The following is a 17,817-nucleotide window of genomic DNA, read 5'->3' as shown; positions in this document are numbered from 1 at the left end:
ACCATTTACAACAGCGAACCACAGGTGGAGCATCCTTAATCTGAAAGCCTCAACTCTGAATGCTAGAAAATCTAAAATTTTGAGTCTTGGTATGATTCCATTGCCAGAAGTGTGATAACTCGGGGTCCACAAGATTTGATCCATGCACAAAATTATTTAAAAATGTGTATAACATTACTTTCAGTTTTTGTGTATAACATGTATATATTGAAATACAAGTGAACTTTGGACTTAGACTTAGTTTCTGTCCCTAAAAGATACCTACATCGTCAGTTGTGTGCATGTATTCAGAATTCCACAAGCATGAGCCAAGCTGCTTGGATTTGGGAACTCGACCTGTATATATTTGAATACAGACGTCCGTGGGTGCCTGCCTCTCAGACACATGACTGTGGTAGGATACTGACTTTCATGAACTGGGATCTAAGAAAGGCCTGAGGTTATTTCACATGAGAGTCAGGATGATGAAAGAGCTGAGGAAAAGCCAGAGGGATGCAGGTCTGAAATCCCAGTGCTCGGGAAGCTGAGGCAGGAGGATTTCAAATTTGAGTCCAGCCTAGGCTGCATAGCAAGACTCTGTCTCAAAAAAACTAAAAGAGAATTCTGGGAGCATGGTGGAGAGACAGACCTTTAATCTCAGCCCACAGGAGGCAGAGGCAGGCAGAACTCTGTGAATTCGAGGGCAGGCTGGTCTACAGAGCAAGTTACAGGACAGCCAGAGTTACACAGAGAAACCCTGTCTCAAAAAAAACAAAACAAAACAAATGAACATAAAGCACAAACTGGACCTGGAGAGATGGCTCAGAAGTTAAGAGGTCCTGAGTTCAATTCCCAGCACACATGGCGGCTCACAACCATCTATTATGAGATATGGTCCCCTCTTCTGGCAAACAGGCAAACATGCAGATGGAACACTGCATATATAATAAATAAATAAAACTTTTTTAAAGCATAAAACACTCCCACAAACAAAAAAAAAAGCAAAAAACAAAACAAAAAAAAGTCCAAAAAAACTAGAAGAACCAAGCTTGGTGACACAGGCTCATAGTCTCACCACACGGTGAGTAGAAGAAGGAGGGTTTGGAAGGAGTTCAAGGCCTTTATGGCCGTACGTCTGAGGCCTTCTGGGCTACATGAGACCCTGTTTCATGGGTAAAACAAAAATAAAAACTATACTTCTGGCAGGGGCTAAGGAGGAGAAAGTGTGATGTAGACAGAAGAATTGGAGTCACATGATGGACCTCTGGAGGCAGGATCAGTTCTCACTGTGCTGCAAAACAAGAGGGACATTTAAACCCTGTTAAGAGCCAGGCATGGAGTTCACACCTGTAACCCCAGAACTGGTGAAGGGGAGGTGAACACAGAAAGACAGCAAGTTTGAGGGTAGTGTGGGCCCCAGAGTGAGGCCTCATCCAGTCAAACCAAGCAAGCAACCAGTCAACAAAGTGAAATAAAAACACCCAATGTGGACAGAGAGCACTGAGATTGCTTTTGGCTGCAGGTTCCACCAGGTGCATCATATTTTGTTCTTAGTTTGCTAAAATGTATCTCAAGTTTCCTGTTACACCAGCAACCGGCTTTGTCCGCTAAGTACATAGTTGGAAATGGAATAGAGAGTAGGATAGCAGAATGCTCACAGTTAGTACTTAAACAGTTCGTGATCTCTTAAGCCAATTAATCTTCTGTCTGTGTAAGAACATCTAAATATCAGGCCTTTCTCATAACTCCTTAGGGCGGTGCTTCCCAGGTGCAGTAGAGAACCACCTGTTTATAAATCCGCGGTGACCAGGGTGGACAGGTTGTTTAAAAGTTGCAGTGGACATTTCTCCATTATATGTTGCAGGACATCTAACATGTCTGGCATTCCTGCTCCCTAACTTATTATCACGACTAGAGACTGCCATATTTCCCAGGGGCCCCTTAGGAGTGTCATTGCTGTCACTGTGGACCAGCGCTTTAGTTAACACTGCTCAGCACTATTAGCTGTGTCCTCGGGTAATCAGAGGGCACTGGTGATCCGTGAGCAGTGTGACTTTCTATGCTCGGTTTCCTCACCGTTTTATAGCAGTGTGGAACATATTCGTGTTCTCTGCAAACCAAGAGCAAAAGGGAATTTGAAGCGGAGCTGCCAGCCAATAAGAGGCTGTGACTAGGAATTGCGTTAAGTGAACTGAGGCTGCCTTCTGCCTTTGTGGGGCATCTGGATTCCTGGCCATTACAATGCTCTCTACAGAGAGTATGGACTTCAACCATACTTCAGCCAGCCTTTAACTTCAGATGCTGTGAACTACTAACGGTGACCGTTAGTCCCAGCTTTGGCTTGTGATCCAGAGAGACAAAGTAGCGGCCTCCCGTCTGCCTTCCTGCTATAATGCAAACAGCAGGTTTTGGAGTGGAACTAGCAGGTGAAGCTTACCTCGAACCAAGACCCCCTCCACATGGAGGGCCCTCTGAGCCTACAGCCCAGTTCCAGTTGTTGTTGGAATTATCAGGGTTCAGTGCTTGTCAGGCAGTAAACAAAAGCCTAAATTTGCCTTTCCTTTTACCAAAGAGAAGTGTTTGAAGTCCCGCTATCTGTCTAAAATATTTCTCTGTTTAACCTTGAAAACATACCTAACATGACTACAAGTTTGATTATTATAGATGATTAACTACTAACTTGTCTTTCTTTATTATCTTAAATAGCTTTCAAGGACTAAAACTTTGCATTATATTTTTAAAGATTTTTATTTATTTATTTACCTAGATTAGTGCTCTGTCTGCATGTACTCCTCTATTCCAGAAGAGGACATCAGATCCCCACCATGGATGGCTGTTAGCCACCTTGTGGCTGCTGGGAATTGAACTCAGGTCCTCTAGAAGAGCAGTCAGTGCTATTAACCCCTGAGCCATCTCTCCAGACCCTTGGGTTGATTTTGATAATGTCTTTTTTGTTTTTTGTAATATTTTTATACATTATCTTTCCAGTTCCGTGGTGATGTCACCCTTGGATACAGCACAGAACTTCAGGTAAGTTTTCAAGCTGGGCATGTGTCTGATAAGTGAGAGCAGCCATCTTTCCATTCTGTCTCTGAAGGCACACATGCCCCAAATAAACTGTACAAGTGTGTGTGCGTGCTTGTGTGTGTTAGGTTGAGAAAGCAAGCAATAGCTGTGTGTTCAAGTGTCCAGACACAGTTGTATCTTACTGGGAAACTGAGTGGTCACTAAGTCATTTATTAGAGTTAGTTTAATTTTATGCAAGACTTTAGCACGTTATGTAGGAACTCTCACAAATCAAAGAAAAATATTTATCATCTAAAGTATTTTGACTTGGAGCCATCCAATGGCTCTTCTGTTAAAGGTGCCGTGAGAAAAGCAAAAGCTTGATCCTCAGAAAGGTTGGAAAAGCAACTCCCCTGGCCTCTCCACATGACCTCGTCATGCCACACAGACAGTGATAATAAGTAATCTAATGAGATATTTGAAATAATTAATATTTGAACTTTTAAATTAAATATTTAACCCTTGCTTTATGCTAAACATAAAAGTAAATTCTAAATAAATTGAAGGGTAACAGGTAAAAATTATGTGTGCCGTGTACATTCATATCTACAGCCACACCTGCCCCTGTATTAATACATGCAGACATGCATAACACAAAATAAAAATAAATACTTAAAGTATAACAATTATAAAAATTTTAATTTTCATACCTCTTAAGACAGATAATTTTCCATTCTTATCAATAATAAATAGGTTACAAGGAAAATAATGAATGACAAATTAAAAAGGAAAGGAAGGAAAGCCAAAACAGACAAAAAGCGCACAGAGATGAAATTTCGACAAAGTACTCAGAGTTCACAGAAGAAATATATCACATATTAACCACATTTCCCAATCCTGGGACCCAAACGCAGGGCACTGAACATGATGTGCCAGTGTTCTCTGCTGATCTTCAACTCAGCTTAAATTGGGCCCTCGAAAAGTAGTAACACGATGCCGACCGTGCCGTGCAAGCCTGTGATGCTAGCACTCTGGAAGCTGAGGCAAGAGTATTGCTGTGAGTCTGAGACAAGTGACAGTGTGGTCCTGTATGTGCAGCCCTAATAGACCCCACATGTCCACAGATGCCTTGCCTTGCTCGCTAGTTAGAGCCGCAAGTGCCTCTTGCTTTCTCTTTGTTTGGTTTATTTTTCTATTTTAAAGCCCCTCTTTTGCATGGTAATAGACATGCATTATTATTAACTCCCATTCATAGTTTAATGTCCCAGTATTCGGTTATAAGTTGACTCTTACATTTATTCTCCTCAAATTCCTCTTTTGGACTGGGCCCTGATGGTGCAAACCTGTAATCTCAGCTATGCAGAAGGCCAAGAGAGCAGGAAAGCTTGCATGGGCTGCAGAGTGAGCTCAAAGCCAGCCTGAGCAACTTTTTTTTAAGACTCTGTCTCAAAATGGAAATGAAAACTAACACACCAAAAGTCTCCCTTTGAAAACTGACCTTTGCTATTTGAATCTAGAACTGGACTTGCCCACCTTTGTCCATAATCTTAGAGTAAGAATTGCTGGTTGTTTCGCCATATGCCATAATCCCAGCACTTGGGAAGTGGGGGACATCAGGGTCATCCTCAGCTACATAGTGAATTAATTCCAAGACAGCCTGAGTGACCTGAGACCCTGTGTTAATAAAACCAAATCTGATATAGGGCACAGTGGCTCGGAAAGTACAACACTGACTGCTTAACACAGAAAGAGAACCGACTCCACAGACTTACCCTCTGACCTTGACACATGCATTCACTTATCACACACACACACACACACACACACACACACACACACACACACACACACACACGCGCGCGCTAATAAAGTGTTTTTAAAGGTATGGGCCAATGAGAAAGTTCATTGGTGCTTGCTGCCAGCTCTTTTGACCTAAGTTCAGTCCCCCAGCAAACTGGGGCAGCAGAATTACTGCAGGCTTGAGGCCAGCAAGTGAGGAGGGAGCGAGCCTGCTGTTCTTCAGTGCACAACATTGGAAAAAGCAAAACGAAACTTAGCCCCATACTAGCAAGCCATGCTCACACGAGACAGGGTTGGCTTCTCCGCAGCTCAGACCCTTTCCCAGCTCTGCTTAAAAGCCAGCCAGAGAACTTCAGGCTGGACTGAAATGTGTTTTAGTCAGTTAAACAAAGTGGTCACTTTGTTCAGCGTTTGAGAATCATAGGCATTACCATTTGTCTCAATGAAATAAGTAAAACAAATAAGCATGGGTATCCTACCATAGAGAGCTCTGTCCCGTTCCCAACCGCTGAGCTGTGAGACCCATGCCAGGTCCCCAGGCCAGCCTCGCTGGATTCTAGGGTTCAGCGCACTGCAGGGGTCAGCAGAGGAGAAGCTTTTCTCAGGGGCCCCTCCCGGTGAGCTGACTTAATAGCAGACCACGTACAAAGCCTGGAGGGAGAGTGTGTGGTCAGCAAGAATTGCACTGCCTGTGCAGCCAGAGACCGCTGGCGCTGTCACCCAAGGATAACGGAACCTTCCCCAGTCCCTGTCTTTCTAAGGGTGGTGGCCTCCCCTGCCGACCTGGCACCAAGTCCTGGCTGGGAAGGTGTGGTTTGCCAGAGGCCCCCATACTCTCCAGGTGTCCTACCAGGGCAGCCCACAGGGCCAGTCCAACGGCAGGGCTTTTGTGACGGCACTTTGGGGAGTCTCAGTGACCTCAAGTTTACTTTTCCTTCTTCCTTTTTTCTTTCTTTCCTTTCCTTTCTTGTCTTTTTTTTTTTTTTTTGAGATAAGCTCTCGGTAGCCCAGGCTGGCCTTGACTTGCTGTGTACTCAAGGACAACCTCCAACTCTTGCCACTCCTGTCTCTGCCTCCAAAGTGCTAGGGTAACAGATGTGTGCCACCAGGCCTTCCCAAATCCATTATTTTTAAATACCCTTATGTCAGAGGTAACAGTAAAACTTTAATTAAATAGTGTGGCTAAGGAATTAAGGTTTCTGTATCCTAGACCCATCTCACCTGAGGACACATCAGCTTTCTATCCATTTATATGGACATAGTCACCAAGTCCACCATTACATAAAATCTAACAGCCTACCTCGGGCAGTTTAGAAATGCATTAACTTGTAAAACTGATAGAAACTGAATAGTCACAGTTACTCTAAAAGTAGAAGGGGAGGGAGGGAGGAAGAGGGAAACTGGAATGTTAGCGTTAACTGACCTGGGTAGTAGGACAATGGATGAATCAGTTTTTAAATTTTTACCTTTTCCCCAAATTTTTCTATGATTGCGCATGCAGTATTTTAACAGAGGAAAAAAGCCTAAGCGAGTTTGGTGGTATATGCTTGGGAAGTGGAAGCAAGAGGATTAGAAATTCAAGGTTAGCCTTAGCTGTGTAGCAAATCCAGGAAGTGTGGCCTCTAGGAGAATGGTTTGAAGGCTGGGGCCATAACTTAGAGAACGTTTGCCTAAATGCAAGGGCCTGGGCTCAATCTCTAGCACTGAAAAGGAGTTCTTGGGAATGTCTAGTTAAATTCTAAATGCACAACATTTAAAATTATTCAATAATCCCAGTATATGCAAAGGAGGATATAGTTCCCAAGAATGTAGAGAACACACAATTCAACTCTGTAAATTTCTAAGTCTCAAGAAAGAAACATTATGTAACATCACAGATGCTTTTACAAGAAATGATGACAGGCAATCGAATTATTCTAAGTGTAAATTAGTCTCTAGTTGTGATCAGAATTTATACTTAGAAAATAAAAGACTGTGAATAAAAGAGAAAAAAAAGACGAGGGTACAGGAATGTTCCCTGAAATGTTATGTTTCATCGTAACTGCAGCTCCCTCAGCATGAGCATGGTGCATCCCTGTCTTAGATTCCTCCACAGCCATGACGGATAGAGCTATGTGTCACCTCAGAGGAAAGACTGTCCCACTCTGTGCTGACTGACACCCTCACCATGTGCAGTAGATGTCACCAAGTGTACACATCTCGTATTCTTTTTGAAAATGCTAAGATTGTCTCAAATGGTCTTGTCTAGGGAGATACACACTAAAACAGTTAGACCAGCAACTTACTTTCAAAATGTTTCGGAAAAACTACTTGTGTGTGTCAGTGTGTCTGTGTCTGTGTGTGTGCTGAGAGGAAAAGCAGAGAGGCAACATTTAACAGTTGTTAAATCCAGGTGAAGAGCTTCCGAGTGTTTGTTTTTATGAAACTTAAAGTTTCCATAAGGTTGAGATTTTCTAAAAGAAATAGTTGAGGAGAAAGAAAGGATCTTTTTTAATCTAATGAATTCTTTTATAAAGCAGTTACAGCTGGGCTTAGTGGTCCGGGTTTGCAAGCCTGTCGTGTCGGTATGGAGGCAGGAGGATAGATGCAAGGCCAGCCTCCAGCAGTTCATGGTCAACCTTGGCTGCATGAGACCTGGTTTCAAGAAACCAAATCAAATGTAAATAAAACAAAAGTGTCCCTGAAGCCTGCAGAATAACCAGGCTGCTTTCAGGCCTCGCGAGGGTAATACTCAGCCACCCTGAGCAAAGCATTCTCACCGTCTGAGCAGGTTTGGAGCACTCCCTTAGAGGTGTTCTGAGCAGGTTTGGAGCACTCCCTTAGAGGTGTTCTGAGCAGGTTTGGAGCACTCCCATAGAGGTGTTCTGAGCAGGTTTGGAGCACTCCCGTAGAGGTGTTCTGAGCAGTTCTGTCATTTCTCGTCTCTCTGCTCCCCAGTGTCGGCAGGAACCCGTGCAACAGCTCACTGCTGCAGGACAGCAGGAGGCCGGCCAGCCTCATAGGCAAGGAGCTCATTCTCACCTTCTTTCTCCTGCTCCTCTTGGTCTGGTTCCTGAACCGAGAGTTCGAGGTCAGCTACCGCCTGCACTACCATGGGGACGTGGAAGCTGATCTGCACCGCACCAAGATCCAGAGCATGAGGGATCAGGCTGACTGGCTGCTGAGGAACATCATCCCCTACCACGTGGCTGAGCAGCTGAAAGTCTCCCAGACATACTCCAAGAACCATGACAGTGGAGGAGTGATCTTTGCCAGCATCGTCAACTTCAGTGAGTTCTACGAAGAGAACTATGAAGGGGGCAAGGAATGCTACCGGGTCCTCAATGAGCTGATAGGTGACTTTGATGAGCTTCTGAGCAAGCCAGACTATAGCAGCATTGAGAAGATCAAGACCATTGGGGCCACATACATGGCAGCATCGGGGCTGAACACTGCCCAGTGTCAGGAGGGTGGCCACCCACAGGAGCATCTGCGCATTCTCTTTGAATTCGCCAAGGAGATGATGCGTGTGGTTGATGACTTCAACAACAATATGTTGTGGTTCAACTTCAAGCTTAGGGTTGGCTTTAACCATGGACCCCTGACGGCAGGTGTCATAGGTACCACCAAACTGCTGTACGACATCTGGGGGGACACTGTCAACATTGCCAGCAGGATGGACACCACCGGTGTTGAGTGCCGCATCCAGGTGAGCGAAGAGAGCTACCGTGTGCTGAGCAAGATGGGTTATGACTTTGACTATCGCGGGACTGTGAACGTCAAGGGGAAAGGGCAGATGAAGACCTACCTTTACCCAAAATGCATGGACAATGGGCTCGTGCCCCAGCACCAGCTGTCCATCTCCCCAGACATCCGTGTGCAGGTAGACGGCAGCATTGGACGGTCTCCCACGGACGAGATTGCCAACTTGGTGCCTTCTGTTCAGTACTCAGACAAGTCTTCCTTGGGATCGGATGACAACACACAGGCCAAAGAAGTGCACCTGTCCTGTAAGAGACCCTGGAGAGAGCCGGCCAAAGCTGAAGAAAGGTTTCGGTTTGGAAAAGCCATAGGAAAGGATGAGTGTGAAGACACGGGAATAGAAGAGGCCAATGAACTCACCAAGCTCAATGTCTCAAAGAGTGTATGAGGCGGCGTGGCGAGCTGCCGAGGTGCTCCGTTCATCCACACACAATAATATTTGTACTGACAGGCTGGCGTGCCCTCTAGCACCTCAGTTTCTGTTCCCGGATGTGGTGTCATGTGGTCATTTCAGCCCTGATCTCTGTGTGGATCACAGTTATTCAGGGTCCATTTCTACCCTTTCTTCTTTCCTTCTCTCCCTTTCCTGGAAGCCTGCCCCCAGCTTGGGGGATCCGTTCAGCTGTGGAGGAATTCAAGTGCCTTCAGGGTTTGGCCTTGAGTCTATGGCCAAGGCCACTGGTGGAATCATGGCCCTGGGTATTATTTGACTTCTTTAGGGAAAAACAAAAAAAAAAAAAAAAGAAAACAAGAAAAAAAAAAGCTGTGGTTAAGATACCATTTTTATTGCCTTTTCTCACAAGTTTTTTTCCTCATACAGTGTTTTCCAGTTCATTTTTTCTATAAATGTAATAGTGTTTTCAGTCACCTGGCCTTTCTAAGCACATACACGCACACACTTGCATTTATGAATCTGACATAAAGTGCCAGTAACTCATCTGGGGGAGGGGCTATAAAGGGGGAGCAGGGCTGGGAAGCTCAGCAAGCCCCCTCCTGGCATCTCTGGGTACCTGGGCCCATAGTCCTGTGGCCCAAGAACACTGGGCAGTTTCAGGGGCTCATCTGCACGCAGGCCAGGATTTCCTATACTCACCAGGCACAAAGCTCACAAACCAGGCCTCAGGAATCTCAAAGCCGTGTTTCATCCTGACCCTCCTGGGGTCTTCCAGCCAAGAGCGAAGACGTTCGTCTCAGAAGCCGACTCACCTGAGGGAGACACTCAGCCATCTGAGGGTTGCGTTTATTTATTTATTTATTTGTCAAAACGTGTATTATGGGGAGGGGGCACTGGGTAGTTTTGGTCGAGGGAAATGGAGTGGGCAGGGCAGTTTGCAGAGGACCCAACAGACCAATGACAAGATGTCCCTCAGCGTTTCATGTCTCATCCACTGTGGCCCACGGTGCCGCCCAGGGTGCTGCTCCCCCTTGTGGGGATCCGGAGTAAAACTGGCTCTGCTCCAAGTGGGATTCGGCAGCCCTTTCGTCCAGTCCTCCCACTGTTGAACTGTGCAGGCCGATCTGTGGTGGGATTTAACTCGCTGGCCAAGTCAGACTCTCTAAAGGGTTTCTTACAGTGCAGCAAAGTGGGACAGAACCAGCAAAGGAGGTGCAGACAGCCAGACACGGAGACACTAAGGAAAATGGTGTTCATGTTCCTGGTTGCTTGCCTTTTTGGAATTGTGTCTTTCCATGCTGAGTCTCCACTTTGTGCTGAATGGAGCTCAGGCTACAGGTGCCCTGTTGTCGTCATTTTCCAGGTGACGCTGGTGTGCAGCTCAGAGGCCACCGAGAGCCAGCTCTGTTTAGTGGGGGGTCTTCATGCCATGCCCTGTGGTGTGTCCTTTCACTGGTAAACCTCACTGTATAATTGTCACATCTAAGTTGAATCCTCTTGTCACTAATGCCCAAAGACAGACAGAACTTGCTGATGCTAGCGAGGTGACATCTTAGTTCTAGTCAGCCACTTCTCCTGGGGATACCTGAGATGGCCACCCTAGCATCACAGCCATGCCAGGTCCCGGAGTGGACTTAGTGACTGGGAGATTTTCCATCCCAGTTGGCTCCCTGTTGGTCTTCCAACTCGAAGAACAGACAGTTGTGACAATACCTCTTGCTTCTAAAGAATGTATTCTTGTACAATGCCACAGATATTTTTTTCTTAAAAACACTACCTGATTCTTTCCTTGTACTAGGATTTAGGGCATGTAGGATTTCTGCCTGTCAGTATTAGGGCTTGCAGTCTCTGAGTGCCAATCTTCTTCCGCCTCCAGGCTGCGTAGCTGAGGAGCTGGCTGGTTGTCAGTGTCTTTGCAGTCCTGGTAAAGATGTGCTCTACCAAGTTCATCTCTACGCACATTTTCCCTCCCAAACTCTTCTTCCTTTTTCTGCTACAAACGCATTTGTGATTCTTTCCCAGCCCACCCCCTAACCACAGACCTGCAAACCACCTGGAGAGAATCACTGGCCTTGAGCAGGTAATCCAGTTGGTCATTGTACAAACAGAGCCCTGGATGAAGGGCAGCTCGCGCAGAATGCAATGCTCTTAGGAAACACCCTGAGCCTTCCTGAAGAACCACAGACATTCTTCTTTCAGGGTGCCAGGCCCCTGAGGCCTTTCCAGCTCCCTGCCCCAAAGCATACCTCAACACAGAACCATGGGCTCTGCAGCACACCTGCCGCGCAGCCTGGTCTGTTGGCATTGAACAAACAGCTGGAGACAGTTGGGCTTCTAGGCAGTGGACTCGGTGTCCTTCGGGTGGCAATACTTCTTAGGAACCTAGGGCAGGAAGCAATACTACAGAATTGAATGTGTGTAAATAGTTGCTTGGCATTGCAATTGCTCTTCCCTTCTCGGACCCAGCTCAGATCGATTTTATACATCAGTATGATCAAGCACACATAATTTTATCCCACGCAGATGAGCATAGAGCATCAGTTATAAGCCCCTAAACTGCTTGACGAGCCCCACAGACTGTGCCACACCTGCGCATGGCTCCCTTCACTCTGGCTTCACTCCTGGGGACTGCACCTGCACATTTGCACATGACACAGAGCCAAAGGCAGTGTGCAACCATCACCTGGGCTGTGGGCACTGGTACTTTCCAAAGAGAAGTCTGCATTGAAATCTCTTGATTTTCAAGGTCAGCATTTTTTGATTGGTTGTTTTGAAAATCGCATCATGATAGATCCTGAAATTAAATTAGCAAGAACCAACTTGTGTTTCCATGTTTCCTTTGCTCTGCTCTTTTTAAATTGTTAATTCTAAGAATTTCAAAATGCATCCAGTGAAAAAAATGGATATTAAAATATTCTAAAACGTAACTTTGGTTCATGGTATTTCCTCATTGGAAAGCTTGACACGACCTCAGATTAGGCCCGCCCTCTTCCCACCCCTTGTATTGTCTGCAACTTTTGGCCAAAACAGGAAGATTTACTTTTCATTCCCATCATGGCTTTAAAAATACGAAAAAGCAAAGCAAAATTCCAGTTTTGTTAGTTTCTGGGGCAATATTATTTTTATTATTATTATATTGATGAATTCACCTACGGCAGTCAACTTTAGCTGAGAAATACTTATTTCCACACAGACCATTACAAATAGGGCTGTAGGACACACTGCACAGGTAACAATTCCCCCGCTTCATTCAGAGTTGATTGTGCAGCGTCTCAGTGGAGGGATTGACTAAGAGAGTACAACAGGCTTTCTGAAAAGATGACCGAGATGCGCGCATCTCAGGGTGATTGGTGCGGGCCAGGATGCTGCTGCGTCCTGCTCTTCCAGGCCCCATTTCAGAATCTGTTGGGTGCAGAACTCACTGTGCTTAGTGACCACACCTGTGCTCCGCTCCTTAGGTGGTAGTGAAGGGAAGATCAGGAGTTCAGCGTCAGACTCGCTACAGAGTTCCAGACTGGTGCGGGAGAATTGTCTGTATTCTGTCAATCATATTTTAATAAAACGCTGATTGGTCAGGCAGGCAGTATAGGCGGGAAAGCCAGACAGGACGTAGGGGTGGAGCAAAGAGACTGGGAGTATTCTGGGACACAGGAAGCCCTCAGCCACTCCTGTGCAGACCACCGAAGAGGCAACATGTAAGCCGTCACACTGAGAAAGGTACTGAGCCCATGTGGCTAACATAGATAAGGATGGTGGGGTAACATAAGTTATTAGAGCTAATAAGTAGCCAGAGCTAAGGGCCAATCAGTTTATAACCTTATGGAGTCCTGTGTGTGATTTTCTTTGGGCTTGCCCGGCTTTGGGGTACTGGGCAGGACAGAAACCCCAACAAGCCAGCCCTCATGTTACACAAGACCAGCCTGGGCTATGTGAGACCCTGGCTTTGTATGTACGTTATGGAATCTCTCCCCAGAAAAGCTCACGTGCCATTTGTACACATCTTTAAAGGTTTGCAGTGCCTCTAAGCCTACAGCCAAAGCATAGCTCTTTCAGGGTGTAGAGCCTCTTCACCTGAAGGCTTTTCCTGGCTGGTCAAGTGTTGGTTGGTGAGCAACATAAAGACATAAAAGTCCGCTGAGAGAAAACGTACACCTCACTGACCAGGGTGCTTCCCCAGGAGCCTCCTCAAATGTGGAAGGTCTCACGAGAACGTGCTCTTAGGCTACAGAGGGCGCGTGGGGACTTAGACATCTTTGCAGACCAGAAAGGCAGCCTCTAATCTCTGCAGTACAACTTATCATTTGTGGTTTTTCTTTCACCTCCAACCTCTTTTGCACATGGTTGCTTCTCTTTGCCGACGCACACTGTTGTTATGGCCGCCTCGATCAGACCCCAAGGACCTGGGAAAAGAAGCTGACTGGAGGAACCGGCAAGGGAAAGGGGGTGTTTTAAAAGTTCTTTTTTGCATATTATCTACATGTACATTTAAAATCATCCCAGGTATGTGTCTTTGCTTTAAAAAAAAAAATGTAAAAGCCTGACTCTAAAGAGTCGTTAGTATTTGAGTAACTAAACCTGTGGAAGTCTCTTCTACTGAGCCTGCAAGTCTAGGGAAACCGGAATTAAGCAATCCAAATGTCTTTTGAAACCTCACTTATCAAAAGCAGGAGATTCTTTATATTTTATTTTTTTTTAACTCCAGGAGGCTTCAGTAATTTGATTAAAGTTGTGGCCTCTTTCCTTTGGAAAAAAGAAGTGCACATAACATAAAAATCCACTTTTGGGGCTGAGCAGGTGGCTCAGCCAGAAAGTGTTTATCTTGAAGTAAGCACCGGAGTTCTGCTCCCCAGAAATGCCGAGTGGGTATAGCACCCCTCCTATAATCATGGCACAGTCAAGGCAAAGACAGGGATTTCCCCAAAGCAAGCTACCAAAATCAGTGAGCTCTGAGGTCAATGAGAGGCCCCAAAGGCACCCAGCACCAACCTACGCACGCGCGCACACACATACACACACACACACACACACACACACACACACACATAAAGCATTTCACATGAGTATGAACAAAATCCTCCCTCTTAATAATGCATAAGATTCCAATTCATGGAACAGTAAACTACCTCTGACCTGCAACAATCAGAGGGAAGATGAGTGAGTTCTAATGCTGACTTGTAGGCAAGGCTTCCACCATCTGCTTAAGGATCCCCATTTGGAAATATGGAGTTAAATAAAATTTTTCAAAGTTATAATTTACAGCTTCATGTATGTGATTTAAATATATTTGAGGACCCTCAAATTCTCATCATATAAATATCAATAAATATCAATCTAGTTAAATTACTTGTAAGAGATGAGTAAATTTCATCCACTATTTATTAAGCTCCTACTGTGTGCCAAATTACGCCCCAGAGCTTCCTTGGTATAGGATATTTGATTTGTTATGGTGCTTGAAAACCTTTGAGAGGCAGTTCTGAGTTGAAACAACCTTTCCTGGTGGCTGCCCCAGACTCTCAGCTCCCTGGAGGACACAGTAATGTCCATTTCCTGACTGGCATCTTCAAGCAGGGCTCCTGAGTGCCACCCATGACTCTTAGTGGGTCTGCCACTGAAAACAACCCTCTCACTGGCTGACAAGCAGTTGAGGATCCATGTTGATTTTGTGGGGTGAGCCAGGAGTGACCTAGCACCTGTAAGAGCCTCCGTCCCACCTTGAAAACAGTTGTTGGTTGACCAGGTGTCTGCTAGACCCGCCTGAATGTCTCTGAAGGGAAGAGGCATTTCCTGAAAAACTGCTCTCAAGTTGTCTTCAGGTTAAAAAAAATAAAAACTGAGATGGGGTCTTTCTATGAATCCCAGGCTAGCCTGGACCTTGCTATGTAGACCAGGTTAACTGTGAACTTGTGGGGATCCTCCTGCTTCAGCCTCATTTTCCTCACCACAAAGAAGTCTTATCTTTCCAGGTTGAGTAGGGTTAGGAAGGAAGGAGGATCTGGGTTTGGTTGCTACTTTGAAGTTCCCATCACCAGGGAGGGGTTTGACATGCTCAGAGAAGGGCTCAAAAGTGGTCAGATAGCTTACAGTTCCCTAAGCACAGGCTGTTAGGGCTCAAAGTGGATGCTGGCCTCCGGTCTCCCTCAGTCCCTACCTGTTACAAGGTTCTGGCTAGCGTCCCCACCCCCTGGCTAGCGTCCCCACCCCCTGGCTAGCGTCCCCAGCCCAGGGTCTGGCTGCCCTTCCCCCATCTTCGCTAATTCCTATATATCCCCAGTCATTTTGCCTTTTGGCAGCTGGCTCTTGGTTCCCGATCTCCTGGCCTTTTGGCTTCTGTTTCTTCCTTCCCACTTGCCCCTCGTGACTGATTCAGTCTGCCAGCCATGTTCACTCTGGACTCTGCCAGGCGCCTCCACCATATCTCGGGGTGGCATGTCCTCATTTTCATTATTTTGTTCACAAACATTGTCCCCCACAGGACACACCTGAAAAGCTGCCTGCACTTCACCCCCTTGGGACCACCTGTCAGCTGTCCCCACTGCTTTCTAGTTCTTCCTGTCTCTTCTGATTGTCCTACAGGACACTTCCGGTTTCAAGCCAGCCCAGCTTTCAATCACTCTTGGTTGGCGCTCTCTCTTGGGATCTTTGTCTCAGGAGCACAAAGCCTCATGGAGCCTCGGGACATGCCCGGTTCTCCACTTACCCTCCCGCCTCTGCACTCGTGGCTGGTCTCCTCTGCTGCTCTCCTGTTTGGATGGGGAGCATTGGCTAGACCTTCGCAACAGGTGGGGCAGGCACTGTTGTGATGTTATGCAGTAATGATTTCATGGGCTGGAGAGTTGACCAGAGGCTAAGACTGCTTCTTAACTTGAGTTCAATCCCCAGCAACTCCGCGGGGGCGCACAACCACCTGTAATGAGATCTGCCACAGCTGTCCTTGCAGCTGGGAGAGAGCCTTAGCAGAAGAGGGGAAACTGGATCTGGATGAAGAACAGGTCACTCGATCCAGGGAAAATACGACCAAGATCTACCCTTCAGCAGCTTGGGGTCCTGAAAACTGCATCTTGGGGCAAGCCAGAAGCCATCAGACAAACACAGCAGGCATGGCTCCCCATGTCCCTTTTCTAGTCACAGCGTTAAGCCAAAGAACTCATGATGCTGTGGATGATCCCAAACAGATCAAACCAAAGCCTTAACAGATGGTTTCTGGTTTGGACAGATGGCTCAATGGCTAAGAGCATGTACTACTCCTGCCAAGGACCTGTATTCAGTTCCCGGCACCCACATCAAGCCGCTTACAACTGCGTGTAACCCCAACTTCAGGGGACCTGACACCCTCTTCTTCCTCTGAGAGCACCTTCACTCACATGGCAAACACATGCAGATAAATCATGATTTTTAATAGTAATAACCTGTGTCTCTCTTGAAGGTACTGTTGGGTTTTAGCCTGATATCCAGCCACCACTTGCACCTGTACCTGTCCGCACAACACCATAACTCAGGGCACAGGGCCGTTGTGGTGTGTGCCTCGTCAGGTGTGGTCCTGACAAGTTGCCTAGCATGGCATTGTCAGAGTTGAGAATGTCTTATTATGCTTCTGGAGGGACAAGGTGAGCATGTGTTGTAAAGTGCATTTGTTGCACACCTTGGGACTTCCCATCCATGGCCGTTGCACACTCTTGTCATTAAATAAATGACAGAAGGTCATAAACAACCCGAGTAGCTTTCTTTTACAATCACTGTTTTCTGGAAATGAGCTTTCCTCTTCTCCCTGCGACGCTTCTCACCTGCGCCTGCCCATCTCTGGTCTAGAAGACAAGCAAATTCAAAAAGAAACAAAAGCCAGACTGCCGGATGGCCTGCAGCGGCTAAGTGCTTGCTATGCAAACACGAACAGCCGAGTTCAGACCCCAGAACCCACATAAAAAGCTGGGGGCAGCAGCAGGCGCTTGTATTCCCAGCGCTAGGGAGGAAAACAGAAGGATCCTGGTGACGTCCTGGCCAGTGTAGCCAGAGCGGTGGCGCTAGGTTCAGTGAGAAACCACATCTGAAAAATAAAATAGGGTGGAGAAGGGCTGAGGAAGACCTTCAGTGTGGACTTCTGACCTCCGTGAGCTGGCATGTACGTGTACACACACATGTGCACGCATGCCCGCACGCACGCATGCACATACATTTCTGTGTTCTGTCAACCTCAACAGAAAGAATGGATCTGTGAGATACTGAGCTATCTGTGTACCTAGAAGAACGCACATTTTCATTAGCTCAGCACTAAAGCACTGAAATCTAGCATATATTCAAATGATTTTTCTGCATCAGAGAAAAATCATGTACTTGTGGATATAAAAAATCTTTCTAAATATATATATATTTTAAAATTATAATTATTTTTGAAAAGTAATTCAAAATACATTATAATTAAATTCAAATTTCGTTGCCCGTTTATTTTGGACTAGTTGCTGCTTCAGATAGAAAAATGGATGTAATGGAAGACATTGGCGAGGCAACTTGTAAGACTCTTGAGATGTCATTTTAACACAACACTAACTTACAAGCATGACTCAGCCACGGATGCCCAGTAGAACTGCAGAGGGCACAGGCTGGTAGCTGCCTTTGAATCTACCAAGCTGAAGGGCCTTGGAGACTTGAGGAAGCCACTGGCTCAGAGGACAGGTAGCTGGCCCTGGTATAGCTGTTTCTAGTAGGATCTCATGGTACACTTGATCCAGCCTGCTTCTGCTGGTCCGCCCTTGTCTCCCTTCGCCCGAGCGAGCGTTTAGCGAGCTCCCAGTTTTCAGAGTCTCCTTTCTCACTCTGGGCGTGAGTTTCGGAGGTTCCTCCCCTCCAGCAGGAAGCTGACTAGAAACACAGTGGAGGGGGGAGCAGGAAGGAAGACACAGCCT

At 46.3% G+C, this 17,817-nt stretch overlaps 1 protein-coding gene across 2 annotated transcripts in view; it reads left to right on the top strand.

Annotated features, from left to right (window-relative positions):
* The window catches only part of Adcy9 (adenylate cyclase 9), a 117,810-nt gene extending 105,963 nt beyond the window's left edge, over positions 1–11,847 (top strand). For both annotated transcript variants that reach the window (XM_085694648.2, XM_085694649.2), the window contains exons 10-11: positions 2,968–3,009; positions 7,723–11,847. In XM_085694648.2, coding sequence (XP_085550774.2) covers positions 2,968–3,009; positions 7,723–8,914 — 1,234 coding nt within the window. In that variant the 3' untranslated portion in view covers positions 8,915–11,847. The remainder of the gene's footprint in view (positions 1–2,967; positions 3,010–7,722) is intronic.
* Positions 11,848–17,817: the final 5,970 nt, after the last annotated feature.

This window comes from Myodes glareolus, chromosome 9, assembly GCF_982192425.1.
Source record: "Myodes glareolus chromosome 9, mMyoGla1.1, whole genome shotgun sequence".
Lineage (NCBI taxonomy): Eukaryota > Metazoa > Chordata > Mammalia > Rodentia > Cricetidae > Myodes > Myodes glareolus.
This window is presented reverse-complemented; position numbering and strand designations above follow the sequence as displayed.